This window comes from Notolepis coatsorum (assembly GCF_963971535.1).
Source record: "Notolepis coatsorum genome assembly, chromosome: 6".
Lineage (NCBI taxonomy): Eukaryota > Metazoa > Chordata > Actinopteri > Aulopiformes > Paralepididae > Notolepis > Notolepis coatsorum.
In genome coordinates this window covers 136,276,033-136,295,020 of record NC_140170.1, presented here as the reverse complement: position 1 = coordinate 136,295,020, position 18,988 = coordinate 136,276,033, and the positions used below count along the sequence as shown (strand labels likewise).

Below are 18,988 nucleotides of genomic sequence, written 5' to 3'. Positions count from 1 at the left end.
TGATCACCAAAACCCCCCAAAAAGCATAAAAAGGGGGCCCCCCGCCCGAAAAGGGCCCTTAAAAATCGCGCTACGCGCGCTCAGTTAATATATACACGCAAGTGTAGTGCCCTTTTCAGCCTTTGAGCACCTGCCCCTCTAAAGTCCTGTGCACGTCCCTGCTAGTACGTGCAGTATTCGCCTTATGTTATCATTGATCAGGCGACCTTTTATGAAGCCTGTTTGGTCCGGATGAACTAAAGACGTCATATGCTTTTGCAATCTGATGGCTAATATCTTAGAGTACAGTTTGACATCGGTTCCGAGGAGGCTTAAAGGACGGTAACTACCGCACTCAGTGGGGTCTTTGTCTTTTTTGTGAAGAACTGAAATGAGTGCGGTATTTTGGTGTTCAATGAAGCTTCCCTCTTTGACTGAGTATAAGATCATATTTAGTAATAAGGGTCCAAATATGTCCCAGCAAGAAATGTACATTTCTGATGGGATACCGTCAATTCCCGGAGCTTTGCCGTTTTTCATTCCGGATATGGCCTTCTTGAGTTCTTCTAATGTGATCGGTACTTCTAACTGTTTAGCGTCTTCCTCCGTAAGTTTAGGGAGAGTAATTTGATTAAGATATGTGTCTAATTTGTCTTGATCAAAGGTCGTTTCTGAGTTATATAAATCGGAGTAGAATTCTTTGAATGTATCGTTTATTATTTTGGGTTCTGTTACTAGAGCTTGTTGTTTCCTAATGGCAGTTATATCTGCAAATTTTGCATTAATTCTTAGTCGCATGGCTAATAGGTGACTAGGTTTAGAACCTTGGAAGTACTGCTGTTGTCTTGTGCTGCGTATTTGCAATTCCGATTTTTGTCTGTACATTGCTTTGATCTCTGTCTTTAGAATGTTAACTTGGTTATCTAGTCTAGTAGAGTTGTTGTATTTTAAAGAATTAAAAAGCGTTGAGTAAAGCGTTTCCATTTCAGACAGTTTTGTGTTTTGATTTTTGCGCAATATGGAGGTAAATCTATCCGAGAAATCCTTGATCATATTCTTTACCGACATCCATAATATTCTGGGATCTTGCACCGAGTTAGCATTATCCCGTAGGAATACTGTGAGAGCTTCTTTAATTTGTGTAATGAATTCCTTGTTGTTAAGCAGCATCGAATTAAAACGCCATCTTGGGGCCCGGGCAGATAGTGTACCAAATGTTGCTTTCAGGATTAAGTAGCAGTGATCTGATAGCGCATTGGGTGTCATTTCCACTTCATATTTATCAAATATTCTCGGGGATGCAAAGACGTAATCAATTCTGGATAGTGTGTTGTGTCTCGCCGAACGACAGGAGTACTTGCGGGTCATGGGGTTAAGTGAACGCCATAAATCAGTTACTCCTGTTGATTTCGACCAATCTTTTAATGCTTTAGATGAATTCTTTTGTTCGCTGGAGAAGGAAAGGTAAGTTTTGTCCATCCTTGGGTTCCAAATGGCATTAAAATCCGCACCTATTATATATGAGTACTCGGGATGGTTTAACATTTCTCCTGTTAGTGAAGTGAAGAAACCCACTTCGTACAAATTCGGGGCATATACCGCTGCCAATGCAATTTTCCTGTTATTGTGTATAATCCTAGCTATAGTTATGCGCCCCTCAGCATCCGACCATACCCCTTTCAATTCGATATTTAATTTGCGTCTGACGACTATGGCTACCCCTCTAGTTCTCGTAGCAAAAGAAGAGTGACTGATATTATGGTATATGTTATCCGCTAACGTATTTATGTCTCCCTCTAAAATGTGCGTTTCGCTTAATAGAGCCACGTCCACATGTTCTTTTTTCATCAGTGTGAGCACGCTTTTGCGCTTGTGTTGTTTGTTTATCCCACCGGTGTTCCATACCATTATATTCAAACTAGCCATAGTCTATGCATGTTTTCGTGTAGTTTTTGGTAATGTTTCTGGAGTATGAAGCTACAATAGATGTACATCCAATTAATGAGGTCCCGTTGAGAGCTGAGCTTAAAAACATATATATATACAAATAAAAATCCCCTATTTTCCCCTCACCCAGAAAGTCGAACATGCCTGTGTTCCAAGAACACATCCTCCGCGATTGACTTTCTCCCATGGTCCACCGGATTGCCCAAACTGAGCATTGTAATCCTAATTTTCCTATGCTAATTGCCATAGGATCTAACATTTCCATTCTATTGCAATAGAATGTCGCTTTTGGTCTTGCACCTTCCCTTACTGTAATGAAGTATTGTGATAAATAACATAAAAATAAAAATAAAAAATAAAATAAAAAAAGAGAATAAACCTTTATCGACATATTCCTTTGAACCCTCCACTAACGTGTGGGGGAAAAAAAGGAAAAGATTGTAGAGCAATATTGACACCTTAATGTGAACCCTCCACTAACGTGTGGGGGAAAAAAAGGAAAAGATTGTAGAGCAATATTGACACCTTCTCATTACTCTATATTTTTTAAATATATTTTAACTTACATTGTTCTTTTCCAATGTTCTTCACATTAAGGTGTCAATATTACTCTATATTTTTTAAATATATTTTAACTTACATTATTCTTTTCCAATGTTCTTCACATTAAGGTGTCAATATTGCATCTTCCCTTCTTTTAAAAAGAAACAACTTGTTCTTTTCCTGTAGTCGTCTATAACAAAACGTTTGTTTCCGACTGTTCTTAAACATGTACATTCCAATAATAAACATTAATTTTAAACATGAACATATGCATTCCAACAATAAGCATATGCATCAAATCTTTCTTTACAATCCTCTTTTTTTTTTCTTTTTTTTTTTTTTGTTTACATTTTCTTTTTCATTTAACCTTCATCATCAAGTGTCCTCTTTTCTTTACCCTATCCACGTCCACAGTCCACATGCCTTTCAGCACAATAAGTCTCTCAGGAGGTTTAACAGTCCTTTTAGGCCTGCAGCAGGTCTCAGAGGGCGTGCTGCCCCCTTTTGGCATGACAGAGTCACTGCGGTCTGGGGAACTCTGACAAAACTGCTCACTCCTGAGAGCATCTACTGCAGTGCTTCATTGTTGAGAGTCTGTCTCTGGGACTGTCACCTGTGGTCTCAAATCCACACGGTTTCGTCTCAGAGAAGCACCATGGTCTGTCTGTATCTGGTATGAGCGTGGTGAAACTTCTCTTTGCACGCGTCCTCCTTGTCTCCATGTGCCTGTTGTGTGATCCAGGATACGGACTGTATCGCCTGGCTTGAGGCTTGGTAAGTGTTTTGCCTTCTTGTCATGTTGCAATTTGTGTTTATCTTTTTGTTCTTGTTTCCTTGAGCTGATTTTGTGCGCTCCTTCTGGTGTCAACAGGTTCTCATGGATAGGAAGGTTAGTGCGTGGGCGGCTACGTGGCGTAGTGGGCAAGGCGCTCGCCACGAAATGCTGGAGACGCTGGGCTCGTCAGTTCGAGCCCAGCGCTCCACATTTGCTTTCAGTTTAGCTGGTCGTCTGTACTAATACACATTGGCCGTATTAGGGGGTGGGAAACTGATGGGTGGGGATCGGGCGTTGTGGACAGCGACTCCTACAGGTCGGTTGGTGCGCCTGCGCAGTAGAATCAGGATGTGTCGGGGGCAGTGTGAGCCTCCCACGCGTTACTCCTCGCCACTGAGAGATCGAGCTGCGCAGGTGAAAAGATGCGACTGCTGTTACCTCAAGTACCGGAGGGGACTTGTGCTATGTATGACTTAGTCTACATTGCAGCCGGCTTGTGGGAGGCAAGAAACAGCGTCCGTGACAGGGGAGGGTTGAATTGGATGATACGAAATTGGGATGGGAGAAAATATAGAAAATGGGAGAAAAAGTGGATCCAAAAAAAAAAGGAAGGTTAGTGCGTAAGCGCCTTCCCATCAGCATCTGGGCTGGGGACAAACCATTTTCCAATGGGGCACTCCTGTATATCATCAGACTCCTCTGGAACTCCTCCTGTCCATCTTGAGCCTTCTTCATGAAGGCCTTGATGATCTTGACTGAACTCTCTGTGTAACGGATCCCCGTATATTGAGTGGCTTATAAACGTACTGATGGTATAATCACTGTTTTATTTATCCTTTTACATCGTATTACATTTCCTTTTAAAACAATAACATTCCCACCGTAAGAGATATGGCCTCATACGGGTCCATTAAAACTTGTTGCGTATTCCTTCTCTCGCAATGCACTGTCAAACTGTCAACAAAAGCCTGTGACAGCGACCGGAAAACACTGCCTCGCGACATGGATTTACATAAATTAAAGTCACACACACAGGCTTCTATCAATTCTAATAACAAAAAAGTCCTGGATATTCATATTATATATAAATGTAAATGTAAATATTCCTAAACACAAATATTACACAGGTAATTACTCAAAAAATAATAAACCATTCTTGGGGTTATTTACACTCCCACCAAATTATAATGTTTTTCTTTTTCTTTTTACTAAAAGTAAACCTTCAAAACATATAATTCAATTCAAAACAATATCACATGTTATCAATGCATAGTGCTTAAACAGCTTCTAGCAATAAAACCAATTTCTGGACAGGCCGCTCGACTATGGAGGGCCTGCCGTTGCGCTCTCCTTTGTGGTTCAGTCCCTTATCTCCAAGCAAGATCTTGACCCGTCTCACAAGTCCATCCTTGCCCTGAATGACTTCTGAGACGCTCCCAAGCCTCCATTGGCTTCGTGGCAAGGTGTCATCTTTGTCCATGACTACATCACCGACTTGCAGGTTCCTTTTAGTGTTATGCCAGCACTGTCTTGTCATGATGCTGTGGAGGTACTCCGTTTTCCATCTACTCCAAAATTGTTCTGTCAAGTATTGAACCTGACGCCATCTCTTTCGTCCATACAGATCCTCTCTTTCGAATTTGCCAGGTGGAGGCAAGGCTGCAGTGGATTTCATTGTGATCAGGTGGTTGGGAGTAAGTGGCTCTAAACTATTTGGGCTGTTTAGAGTATCGACCGTGAGTGGACGGCTGTTCACAATAGCCATGGTCTCATAAAAGAAGGTGCGCAATGACGCATCACTGAGCCTGCCAGGGGCGAGCAGCAGAGTGGCACTGAGGATGCTTCTCACAGTTCTTATTTGCCGTTCCCACACGCCTCCTGCATGACTGGCATGAGGTGCATTCGTTACAAAGTCACACTGCTTTTCTGTGAGAAATGTGTTCAGTCTGTCTGTGTCCAACTCTTTCAAAGCAGCATTCAGTTCGTTTTTTGCACCCATGAAATTTGTGCCTTGGTCGCATTTAATTTGTCGCACAGCACCTCTTAATGCAATGAAGCATCTCAGTCCATTAATGAAAGTGTCTGTGGACAAGTCTTCCAGCATCTCAATGTGAATGGCTCTAGAGCAGAAGCAGGTGAAGAGCAACCCATACCTTTTCTCTTGTTTTCTTCCTTGCTTTGTCAAAAAGGGGCCAAAACAGTCCATCCCACAGTATGTGAACGGTGCCGTGGGTTCTGTTCGTTCAACAGGCAAGTCACTCATTCGTTGGCCTTCAACAGGCCTTCTCAGCCTTCGACACGTCACACAGTGACGGATGTAGGTTGCGACAGCTCTGCTCAGTCCACAGATCCAATAGCCACTGGACCTAATTTCATTGATGGTGAAGCCTTTACCCTGATGTTTCACTCTTTCATGATGATGGGCGATGATCAGATTCGTCATGTGATATCTCTGAGGAATGACAGTTGGGTGTTTGAATGTGCTCTGGAAAGATGAATGGCTGAGCCTGCCTCCGACCTTAAGCACACCCTCTGTGTCCAGGAAAGGGTCTAGGTGGTGCAGCTTGCTGTGTCTTGGTAGCCGATGTCCTTTGCTTAGTAGCTTTATCTCATCTCCGTATGCTTGGCTTTGTATGTCCTTGATGATGAGTCTCTCTGAACTTTGTCTTTCATCAACTGTTGAGAGGTCACATGATTTGACTTTTCTTGCACGCCGCAGGAGACGCGTCACTGCCTTGATGGCCTGAGACCAGGATGAAAACTTGTTCAGTCGGTCTACAAGGCTGACATGTTCTGAGCTCTTTGTCTGAAAGGTCTGAGCCTTTTTGACTTCTGGGTCACCGACGGGTAGTTCTGACGGCACCTCGGTTGGCATTTCTATCTCCTTTTTCCATAGAAAGCTAGGGCCAGTGAACCAATCAGAAGAGAGCAGCTCCTCTACTGTTTTCCCCCTGGATGCATAGTCTGCTGGGTTTTCATCAGTAGGTACGTGAAACCACTGCTTGGGGTCTGAGTCATGACGGATTTTCTGCACCCTGTTTGCCACAAAGGTGTGAAAGCGGCGAGCTTCATTATTAATGTAGCCTAACACAACCTTTGAATCCGTCCAAAAGAACTCTTCTACATTACAGTATCCTAATTCTTCTTTGAGCATATTGCTCACAGTGACTGAGACAACTGCTGCGGTAAGTTCTAACCTGGGTACTGTTGTTGTGACCTTCAGCGGCGAGACGCGCGCTTTCCCCATAAGAAGAGCACAGTGAATGTTTCCTCTTTCATTCTTCAGTCTCATGTAAGTGCATTGGCCATAGCCTGTGGTGCTGGCGTCTGAGAAATGATGTAGTTGTGTTTTGATCACCTTTCCAAAGCCAGCTGGCTGGTAGCAGCGAGCTACGTGTATCCTTTCCATCTTAGCAAGGTCATCTTTCCATTTCTCCCACCGTGGCTTCAGTTGCTCTGGAATCGGGTCATCCCATCCTGTTCCTTGATGGCACATTTCCTGGAGAATCTTCTTTCCATTGAGGACGTAGGGAGCTACGAAGCCCAGCGGGTCGTATATGGAGGCGACAGATGACTTCCGGTTTAGCGCACGCATTTGGCAATAGCTCCGCTCCCATCAACGTTAATTTCGTTTAAAAACATTATTTGGACAATACCAAAAGAGATTAGACCACATCGTATGTATTGATAAGACATTCTACTAACTATATCAAAAGACAACATGGGTAAGGATAGGGGAAAGACGGGAAAGAAACAAGAAACGGCAACTTCAGCGGCGCAGAGCGAAACACGATCAAGAAGACACCTTCTAGGCGACGCGGGTACAGATCCGTTGGCGACAAGCCCCGACGAGGAGAATAAAGAGGAAAATACACCGGGACCATCGACTATGGTCCCCGACAGAGAGACAATAGTTGTCAACATAACAGGAGCGACAGGAACAAGCTCCGTGAGAGATAGAGCAGCTGATCTGGATAAGATAATAGCAGACAAATCCATCGTCATCGTCACTGCACCTATACCACCAGCTGGCACAAGCAGTACAACCATACCACCCGATTTCAACTCACTGACTAACCTGATGAAAGAACAGATTACACACATCGAGGAGCTCAAAGCACACGTCGATGATAAATTCGATCGCATCGATGCTAAATTAGAAGAAGTCAAGAAAGCGGTCGCTGCACAGTCCGAGCGAATCACGACAGTGGAGAATTCGGTGACAGATATTACACGGGCAGTCAAAGTGAACGAAAACACCATCTGCAATGGCATGACAGAGATGGCAAATGAGATAGAAAGTGTGAAAGAAGCATGCCGGAGGGAAATACAAGAGGTTAAAGATGAAGCGATGGAGAGGCTACTCGAATCCCATCGCTACCACAGGCGAAATAACATCCGCATTGTAGGGCTTGATGAAGCAGTCAATTGCGCAGACGACAACTTTCCAACAGTGCTATCAGTGATTTTGGGTAACAACTTTCCAAACACAGTGCCGAAAGTGGACCAAGTTTACAGAATCGGTTCTCGGGATCAAAGAAGCAACGGGCCAAGAGTCATCATTGTTACTCTGCGGAAGACATCAATAAGAGATGACATCATCAAAATTGCTCGCATCCAACGTGGGAAGCTGAAACATGGTGATCATTCAATATTTATCTACGAAGATCTAAGCAAAGAAGCCATCGCTCGACGTCTACCATACAAGGAGGTGATGCAAAAATTGTTCAAGTCTGGCCACAGGCCAAGGCTAATATACCCGGCGCTGTTATCGATCGTGAACAGGGACGGCCGCAGGATTGGATTACGCACACCTAAAGAGGCTGAGGATTATTGGAATCAATATGGAGCAAGTTTCAAGTTTCTTTATTAGTTGACATGCAAAGATACAGAATACCTTCACATGGAATGCTTTTTTCTGTTATGCTCCTATGAGGATCATAGGACGCTTGGATCATACACATACAGCTCATTACAGTAATATTCCACAATTATTACATTTTAGATAGTAATAATGGTACAGAGCCTTGAGACAAACATATGCATATTCACCACCGCAAACAGACTGGCAGCCGTCATAGGCAGCGCCATTTACGGAAGGAGGGGGGAGTGGGTTGGGGTTGTTACAGGGCTGTAGGGGGGGGGGGAGTGGGAGGGGGGGGGAAGGTGGGGGGGAGTGCACAAGCCAAGTCCTGGGTGGGGGAGGTCTCCCTCACACGAGGCAGCCGACAGTGCAGCGCCAATGCAGAGGAAGGGGGGGGGGGGGGGTGGGACTAGGGATTGGGGTTGTGGGACGCCGCTCGCCACTCTTATCTCCCAGAGAGCCTTCGACTCCAGAGCTCTCGGTTCGACCTTGGTCCAAGAATTTGTTTTGGCTGACTGACTGGCACAATTTATCCCAGCCACGTCCCTTTAAATTTGATTTGAATAGAGTGGAATATAACTCTATTGATTTGAGTGGAGTGAGTTTTAACAACTCCGTCCAAATGACTGAATGCATTATTAGTCCAAGTGTCCAAGTGTCTTATCAGTTCATTTTGGTAGATCCTGTGCGCGGTAAACAGATCCAAAATCTTCTTATTGCAGTCCAAAAGCTTCGATAATCCAAATAATACCACGTCTTCAAGTTTGTAGCCCAATTATGATGTCCCAATAGGCAGAGAGGGTTAGCCTTATTCTGCTTCTTGAAGAAAATATGCAATCCACTGATTAGATCCATTTAGAGTTGATTTGAGTATAGTCCGGCCACCGGCACGAAGCAGGGCATAGCAGCGTCAGGCTCCATGGTGCAGTAGAGGCGGCGGTAGGAACGGCCTTGAAGGCCTTGGGAGAGAGGAAAGAAATGCGACTTGTCTCTGCAAGAGGTGGGAGGTACCCCAAGTCAGAACGACATTGTCTGAAAACAGATAAGCCGATTCATCTCCCTCTTTCTCAGTGTATATCAGTATTAGAATGACTTTTATTGTGTTCATCAAGGTAGCAGATGATATGCAGGCCGTCTATACCAATGCGTACTGTGTATAATACGATCCGTAATACATTATAATTTCAGACTCTGGTCTCCGGGGAGACAAGAACATATCATTGGCAATAAGATCAATCTGGAATATTCTGGGTTTATCGCTCGACTGCCCTGGGTCTCTTAGATCATTCTGGAACATAACAACAGTCTATTGGTACTAGTGTATTCTACAACCTTCTAGAATATAATGCACCAAGACAACGAAGGCCTGCAACTCTAACATTAAACATCCGGTGTGTATAAAAATAGCAGATAATCATTTGACTGAAGTTCAATCAGTCCTTAATAATACTTTAAAAATCAACCACACCTAAACGTATGAACACAACAAGGTTATTCTAACAATTTAAGTAATCACTCCACTGATGAAGAGACTGCACATTGAAGCTCTAAAAGGCTCTGCTTTTCTATTTTATCTAATCACTTAATTCGGTTCTAGTGGCTTCTCCACGTTGAGTATTTTCTATCTCTCATTCCTTATCTATATATTTTTTTTTATTATTCTATTTTTTATCTCTATCTTTTAACTTACATTGTTCTTTTCCATTGTTCTTCACATTAAGGTGTCAATATTTCTCTACAATCTTTTCCTTTTTCCTGACTTTCCTACATGTTAGTAGAGGGTTCAAATGAATATGTCGATGAAAGTTTATTCTCTTTTTTTTTTCATTTTTCACAATATTTCATTACAGTAAGGGAAGGTGCAAGACCAAAAGCGACATTCTATTGTATTAGAATGAAAATGTTAGATCCTATGGCAATTAGCATAGGAAGATTAGGATTACAATTAGAGTTGTTCCGATACCTATACCAGTATCGGAAAAGCCGCCAATACTGGCTAAAATGCTGGTATCGGTATCGGCGAGTACCCTCTAATGCTGCGCTCCGATACCATATGACGTAATTTATCAACAACACTGTGGTCTGTTGAGTAAGCATTATAAAACAAACGGGTGCTTAATCGATTAAAGTGTCAATGCCATTTGTCATTTTAACAGCAGATACTTTCTTAAATGTCATCATCCCGACAGAGCGGTGTTGACGGGGAGCTCATGGGTTCGCTTGGTGGCTGGTGTTATTAGCATTGAACAGCTAACCGAAAGCTAGCTTTAACATTACCTTGGCTAAAGTTGGGGCTATTCATATAATCCAGCAATAATGGCTGCAGACCTGCAAGCAAAGTACAGCAAGTTGGCAAAGGAGTATTCGTTAAATCACAATGTCACCAGTAACGTTACAGTCTTTTCATATACCGGCAGCTCATGCTATGCTAACTTAGCTGAATGAATGAATGAATGAATGAATGAATGAATGAATGAATGAAAACTTTATTAACAGATTGCAGAATGGGTACAGTACAGTACAGCTCAATACATACAATTGTTAAGGGGATGCAGACCAGAGAAAGACTTTCGTCTTGTTTACATCAGGGTCAGAAACAGACTAAGAAACGACGTAAACTCCATGATCAAAACTGCAAAAAAGAATTTCATCAATGACAAAACTGAGGAAAACAAAAACAAACCACGTGAACTTTGGAAATTACTCAATAATCAACTAGGATGCAGTAAAAAACTTAAAACCAGATTCTCAAACATAAACATAAAAACGGACAACACGCTCATCACAGACAAGCTGGATGTAGCCAATTACTTAAACATTTTCTTCACAAACATAGCCACAACACTGGTAAACAAACTACCCTCCCACTCAGGGCTTTATGGGGTAGAACACATAGTAGCTTACTACAAAAACCTAGGGGTCCGCAAGGACGACTTCAAGCTGGAAATGGTAACAACAGATGAGGTACTCAATAAACTGAGCGCCCTCCAACCTAACAAGGCCACTGGCCATGACAACATCCCCTCCAAATTCCTCAGAGACTCAGCAGCCGCCATCACACCAATCATCACACACATAATAAACCTCTCCATAAAACAGGGACACGTCCCCAAGGACTTCAAACTTGCGAGGGTGACCCCTCTGCACAAAAAGGGCAGCAAATTAGACCCAGGCAACTACCGCCCTGTTTCTATTCTCACCTCCATCTCGAAAGTCATGGAAAAAATAGTCTACGAACAGGTCGAAAAGTACCTAGCGGAAAAAAATCTAATCTACGAATTCCAATCTGGCTTCAGAACATCCCACTCCACTGACACATGCCTTCTCTATTTGAATGACCACATCAAACAAGAGGTGGACGCAGGCAAATACTGCGGCATGGTCATGCTGGACCTACAAAAGGCCTTTGACACGGTCAATCACTCCATTCTGATTGACAAGCTAAAAGCAATTGGTTTTGATAGTCTATCAGTGAGCTGGATGCAATCCTACCTTGAGGGGAGGGAACAGATGGTGGAGGTAAACGGTACCCTATCCCCCCCCCTCACAGTGAGCTGTGGTGTTCCACAAGGAAGCATACTAGGACCGCTACTGTTCCTAATTTATGCAAATGACATGTCGTCAGCTTGTGACTGCAACTTGTTCCTGTTTGCGGACGACTCAGCCCTGCTGGTCTCTGACAAGAACAAGTTACAGGTTGAAAAAACCCTCAGCTCGGAACTAGGCAGAATCTGCATATGGCTCGCTGATAACAAACTATCATTACACATGGGCAAAACAGAGTCCATTCTCTTCGGTTCAAATAACAAACTCAGCAAGACCGACGGCTTCTCAGTTACAGTGGGTGACAATATTGTCACAAGGAAAGATGAAATTACCTACCTGGGTTCCATCCTAGAGGCTAATCTCTCCTGTGACAAAATGGCATCCAATGTAATAAAAAAAGTCAACCAACGAACTCGATTCTTGTACCGGATCTCCTCTCTGGTAAACAAGAACACCCTGAAGACTCTGGCAGGAGCACTCATTCAGGGGTACTACGACTATGCTTGCACCTCATGGTACCAAAGCACCTCAAAGGCGCTAAAAACAAAATTACAAACATCTCAAAACAAACTGGTCAGACTACTGCTTGACCTTACTCCTAGAACCCACCTCACCCCTGCCCACTTTGACAACCTAGGATGGCTTAGAGTAGACGACAGAGTACAACAACTTGCAATGGGCCTGGTCTACAAGATACACTACACGACCAAGGTACCCATGTACATGTCAAAATACTTCCCAAAGGTCAGTGAATACCACGATCACAACACCAGAGGGAGCTCCACAAATCATGTTAAACCCAGATTCGGCTCAAATAAGGGACTAAACACGTTTCGCAATTATGCCACATCAATGTGGAACGCCCTACCCAAAGCTGTAAAGGAATGTGGATCACTACCCACTTTCAAAACCTCTCTCAAGGGACACCTACGGGAGACTGCAATTCAACACTGGCCCCTGTAAATATCCTAACCCAACCCCCTCCAATGTACAGTCATTTACCTAGTATGGTTTTGTCAATAGTTCAATGTACAATTGTGTTTGTTTGTACAGTGTCTCCTCCCCCCCCCCCTCAATGTACAGTGTTACTTGTTTATACAGTGTGCCCCCCGCCCCCCCCCCCCCCAACCACCTCCAATGTAAATTACCCAGTATGGTTGTCAATATCCCAATGTACCCAACCCCCCCCACCCAACCTCCTCCAATGTACAGTTTCTACGTCAAATGTATATACTCCCTTTTCTGACTCCTTCTGTATCACAAACAGTACTGTATTTGCAAATCTGGTATGTCATAAATGTATAGATGTAGCAGTACTGACTATCTGTATGTCATGTATGTCATATATGTCTATATGAATTGAAAATGGGGGACCCTGATGGAAACAAGACAAACGTCTTTCTCAGGTCTGCATCCCCTTAACAATTGTATGTATTGAGCCGTACTGTATTGTACCCATTCTGCAATCTGTTAAATAAAGTTTTCATTCATTCATTCATTCAGTCCCCCATTTTCAATTCATCGTAGCTCACGTTGACGTCGTCATTGAGACCACCTCGCGTACACAATTAATGACATGTTGCGGACAGCCATATCGGTGACAATGTTTAGCTTTTAGTGCCAAATGATAAGAGTCTGAGGCGGAGTCTCAAAAGAGAATGTTGAATATTTATTGTGCAAAAATCACAACAGATCCGACTGCTACTGAAACGGAGCCTTGTAGACAGACTGAGTAGGGTATATCTGCAGAGCCAGTGGGTAGCGAGTGCAGCAACGTATAATGTCCGTGTGGATCATTGGAGTAGGGTATATCTGCAGTGCTGAAGCCCCATACTCATTGATTAATGATACTATACAAATCTATACAATCACCTGTTGTTGAATAAATACCATTACTTTCTAGTTATTACTAAAAAACAGTATATATAAAACAGTATTTGTTAAAAAAATAATATATATATTTTTTTTTTTTTTTATGTATGCACTAGTATCGGATAAGTATCGGTATCGGCCGATACCCAAAGCTTAGGTATCGGAATCGGATCGGAAAGGAAAAAATGGTATCGGAACATCTCTAATTACAATGCTCAGTTTGGGCAATCCGGTGGACTAAGGGAGAAAGTCATACGCGGAGGATGTGTTTTTGGAACACAGGCCTGTACGACTCTCTGGGCGAGGGGAAAATAGGGGATTTTTATTTGTATATATATATGTTTTTAAGCTCGGCTCTCAATGGGACCTCATTAATTGGATGTACATCTATTGTAGCTTCGCACTCCAGAAGCATTACCAAAAACTACACAAAAACATGCATAGATTATGGCTAGTTTGAATATAATGATATGGAACACCGGTGGGATAAACAAACAACACAAACGCAAAAGCGTGCTCACACTGATGAAAAAAGAACATGTGGACGTGGCTCTACTAAGCGAAACGCACATTTTAGAGGAAGACATAGATACGTTAGCGGATAACATATACCATAATATTAGTCACTCTTCTTTTGGTACGAGAACTCGAGGTGTAGCCATAGTCGTCAGACGTAAATTAAATATCGAATTAAAAGGGGTATGGTCGGATGCTGAGGGGCGTATAACTATAGCTAGGATTGTACATAATAACAGGAAAATAGCGTTGGCAGCGGTATATGCCCCAAATTTGTACGAAGTGGGTTTCTTCACTTCACTAACCGTGGAAATGTTAAACCATCCCGAGTACTCATATATAATAGGTGCGGATTTTAATGCCATTTGGAATCCAAGGATGGACAAATCTTACCTTGCCTTTTCCAGCGAACAAAAAAATGCATCTAAAGCATTAAAAGATTGGTCAAAGACTACAGGGGTAATTGATTTATGGCGTTCACTTAATCCCATGACCCGAAAGTACTCCTGTCGATCGGCGAGACACAACACATTATCCAGAATTGATTACGTCTTTGCATCCCCGAGACTATTTGATAAATATGAAGTGGAAACGATACCCAATGCGCTTTCAGATCACTGTTATTTAATCCTAAAAGCAACATTTGGTATACTTTCTTCCCGGGCCCCAAGATGGCGTTTTAATACTATGCTGCTTAACAACAAGGAATTCATTACACAACTCAAAGAAGCTCTCACAGTATTCCTACGGGATAATGCAAACGCGGTGCAAGACCCCAGAATGTTATGGATGTCGGTAAAGGGTATGATCAAGGATTTCACGGATAGATTTTCCTCCATATTGCGCAAAAATCAATGCACAAAACTGTCTGAAATGGAAACGCTTTACTCAACGTTATTTAATTCTTTAAAATACAACAACTCTACTAGACTAGAAAATCAAGTTAACATTCTAAAGACAGAGATCAATGCAATATACAGACAAAAATCGGAAATGCAAATACGCAGCACAAGACAACAGCAGTATTTCCAAGGTTCTAAACCTAGTCACCTATTAGCCATGCAATTAAGAATTAATGCAAAATTTGCAGATATAACTGCCATTAGAAAACAACAAGTACTTGTAACAGACCCCAAAATAATAAACGATACATTCAAAGAATTCTACTCCGACTTGTATAATTCAGAAACAACCTTTGATCAAAACAAATTGGACACATATCTTAATCAAATTATTCTCCCTAAACTTTCGGAGGAGGACGCTAAACAGTTAGAAGCACCGATCACATTAGAAGAACTCAAGAAGGCCATATCCGGAATGAAAAACGGTAAGGCTCCGGGAAGAGACGGTATCCCATCAGAAATGTACCTTTCTTGTTGGGACATATTTGGACCCTTATTACTAAATATGATCTTATACTCAGTCAAGGAGGGGAGCTTCCATAAACACCACAATATCGCACTCATTTCAGTCCTTCTCAAAAAAGACAAAGACCCCACCGAGTGCGGTAGTTACAGACCTTTAAGCCTCCTCGGAACCGATGTCAAACTGTACTCTAAGATATTAGCCATCAGATTGCAAAAGCATATGACGTCTTTAGTTCATCCGGACCAAACTGGCTTCATAAGAGGTCGCCTGATCAATGATAACATAAGGCGAATACTGCACGTACTAGATGCAGACAAAGAGGACACCACACCTAAGGCGATGCTATCCCTGGATGCTATGAAAGCATTTGACAGGCTGGAATGGTCGTTTCTATGGGCAGTATTAGAAAGGATGGGGTTAGGAAAAGGATTCATTGATATGATTAAAGTACTATACAAGGACCCATCGGCCATGATTACAACAGGCACATTCATCTCCGAAATCTTTCCGGTATCACGCTCAGCCAGACAGGGTTGCCCTCTTAGTCCCGGACTATTCGATCTATCATTAGAGCCTTTAGCACAATATATAAGACAATCCCAATACATAGAACCAATCGTAATCAAGGGCACACAACATAAAATTTGTTTATATGCGGACGACGTAATATTGTTCATGCAAAACCCCAACACCACATTGCCGCATCTACTCAAGTTGATAGAGAACTTTGGTGATTTATCGGGATTTAAAATAAATTGGCCGAAGTCGGCTTTCCTTCCTCTTAACATCCATGCAAAAAAAGACACAACCCTCCCAGGTGCGATACCCATGGTTAAACATTTTAGATGCTTGGGTGTGGAAATATTTCCCACCATAAGACAAACGGTGAAGCACAATTACACAAAAATACAGAACAAAATCAAAGACGACCTGGACAGGTGGGCAAAACTTAAAAACTCAGTACAGGCAAGGGTATCAATAGTTAAGATGGATGTATTACCAAGAATCAACTTCATCAGCTCAATGCTACCGTTACCCCCTCCAGAGGGCTACTGGAAAAGATTACACTCCTCCACATACAAATTTATTTGGAATAACAAACCACCTCGCATAAAAAGATCCACCGCACAGAGAAATAAAGCAGACGGTGGCATGGCAGTTCCAGATTTTTTACAATATTTTAAGGCTTTCACATTAAGACCATTGTCAATATGGTTTGATCCCCAGGCTTTGGTATCTTGGAGAGAATTGGAAGAAAACATAGTAGCCCCACAGAGACTGAAGGACATAGCACACACTAAACTTTCAATCAAGCACTGTGAGCGGAAATTTGGCCCCATAATTACCCATGCAATCAGAACATGGCGGGAAACACAAAAAAAATATCCTAACCCTCAAAAATGGCATAATCACACTCCCATATTCAATAACAATGCACTCTTAATGGGAAAACGTCCTATAAGATTCCCTATATGGGAAGAGCAAGGCATACACTCATTAGGGGATATTTTTAATAACCAGGGCTTCTGTAGTTATGGAGAAATATGCACAAAGTTTAACCTCACAGAGTCCACATGGCTTTTTTACATACAGTTACGCCTATGTTTGAGGTCTCACGGTGTTCCATTACACATACCAGTTGAACACCACAGATACCACACATTTTTTCTATGAAAGAGAAACATTGGGAGGTTTTGTATCAGGTTTTTATTATCAATTACTAACGTCCTCGTATGAAACCCTTCAACTAGACACTGTCTGGAGGAGGGATATTCCAGACCTGGAAAGTGACTTTGATTGGCAAGAAGCATGGGCAAATGTCCGTCTTACATCAAGGAACCCGGACCATCAACAAATCAATCTTAACTATATTCACAGGACATACTTGACTCCTATAAGACTGAACAGAATGGGCCTGAAACAGGACTCAAAATGCTCCCAATGTACAAATGGAGACGAAGGGACATTTATGCACATGTATTGGGACTGCCCACCAGTTAAGGCATTCTGGAAAGATGTGACCCATCAATTATCAAATCTCGTATCTTGGAATATACCAGTACACCCCTCTGTATTGCTTTTAAATGATGTTTCTGAGTTTGCAGTAAATCCACAGCTAAAGAGATTGGTCTTATCGGGTATCACAGTAGCTAAAAAACTGATCGCATCACGCTGGTTTCAACCGGAAAAAATGTGCCGGAAAGTTTGGTCTCTTACATATCTCGATGTGATATATCAAGAAATATCTACAGCAAGAATTCTGGGTCTCAACGAATCCAGAATGTCAATGTGGGTAGAAGTGGTGGAGAGAATAAAAGCTAGCTTATAATGGTAGTGTCTGGTTAGGAGTGAGGGATAATGGAGGTACTATCCAAGGAGGGGTCCGGGAGGGGGGGGTTCGAGCTGGAGCATATGTGTGTAGGGTTTTAGAAAATAGGTATTAGGGGTATGTCCTATATAAACATTTATATAATTGTTAATTTCGCTGGATATACACTGTATACGGTTAAAATGTTATTATAGACTTTTTTTTTTATCTTGTTTCTGTACTTGCATGTAATTTTAACCACCTTGACTGTTAGTTTCATTATGCATTATGTGTTGAGTACTGACTTTTAATAATTTTTGTTTTGCAATAATAAAAAAAATATAAAAAAAAAAAAGATGACAGGATTCCACGCCGTGTCGCTGGCTGGTTCTTTGATGTGACTTTAAAGGTGAAACAGTCACTCTCGACATTCCAGTTTATTCCCAATGCTCTATAGGGCTGTGTCGTTGAATGTGAGATTCTTTGCCTTAATGTCTGTGGCGAGTTCTGTTGAGGGAATGCTCTGGAGAACAGCACAGTTGTTCGACACAAATTTGTGGAGGCGTTAACCTCTCTCTGCACACAGCTCACGTGCCTTTTTTGCCATTTGAATGGCCTTTTCAACAGACTCAACACTGGCAACACCGTCGTCTACATAAAAGTCTCTGGTAATGAAGTGAGACCGTAATGGGTGTGTGTGACTGTGTTCTTTGGCGAGCTGCTTCAATCCGTAGTTTGCACACCCTGGTGAAGATACAGCTCCAAAAAGATGGACCTTCATCCTGTATTCTTGAGGTGGGGTGCTTAGGTTGCCGTTCTCCCACCAAAGGAAGCGTAGGTAGTCACGGTCCCTCTCTGAGACGTGAAACTGATGAAACATCTTTTCTATGTCACACATCAGTGCAATGCCATGCTGACGGAAACGAATCAGTACACCTGTGAGATTGTTGATCATGTCTGGGCCTGCGAGAAGGTGTTCATTTAGGCTACTTCCCTTGTACTTTGCCGAGCAGTCGAACACTACTCTCAGCTGCTCAGGCTTTTGGGGGTGATATACACCATGGTGAGGTATGTACCATTTTTCTCCATTGGTGCCTTCAGTACGTACCTCCTCTACGTCACCCCTGTCGATGATGTCCTTCATGTAGTTGGTGTAGTCCTTCTTGTAACTTTCATTTCCATCGAACTTCCTTTTCAGGTGACTGAGCCTCACAGCAGCAAGTTGCTTGTTATCTGGTAAGCATGGCCTCTCTCTGAAGGGGAGTGGCAT

The 18,988-nt window shown here is 42.5% G+C and overlaps 1 protein-coding gene across 1 annotated transcript in view; it reads right to left on the bottom strand.

Moving 5' to 3' along the window:
* eps8l3a (EPS8 signaling adaptor L3a) overlaps positions 1 to 18,988 on the bottom strand; it is a gene marked incomplete at both ends in the record, with an annotated part of 71,733 nt that extends 52,745 nt beyond the window's left edge. The window contains one exon of the mRNA XM_084315746.1: positions 18,795 to 18,988. Within this exon, the coding sequence (XP_084171872.1) occupies positions 18,795 to 18,988 (194 nt within the window). The remainder of the gene's footprint in view (positions 1 to 18,794) is intronic.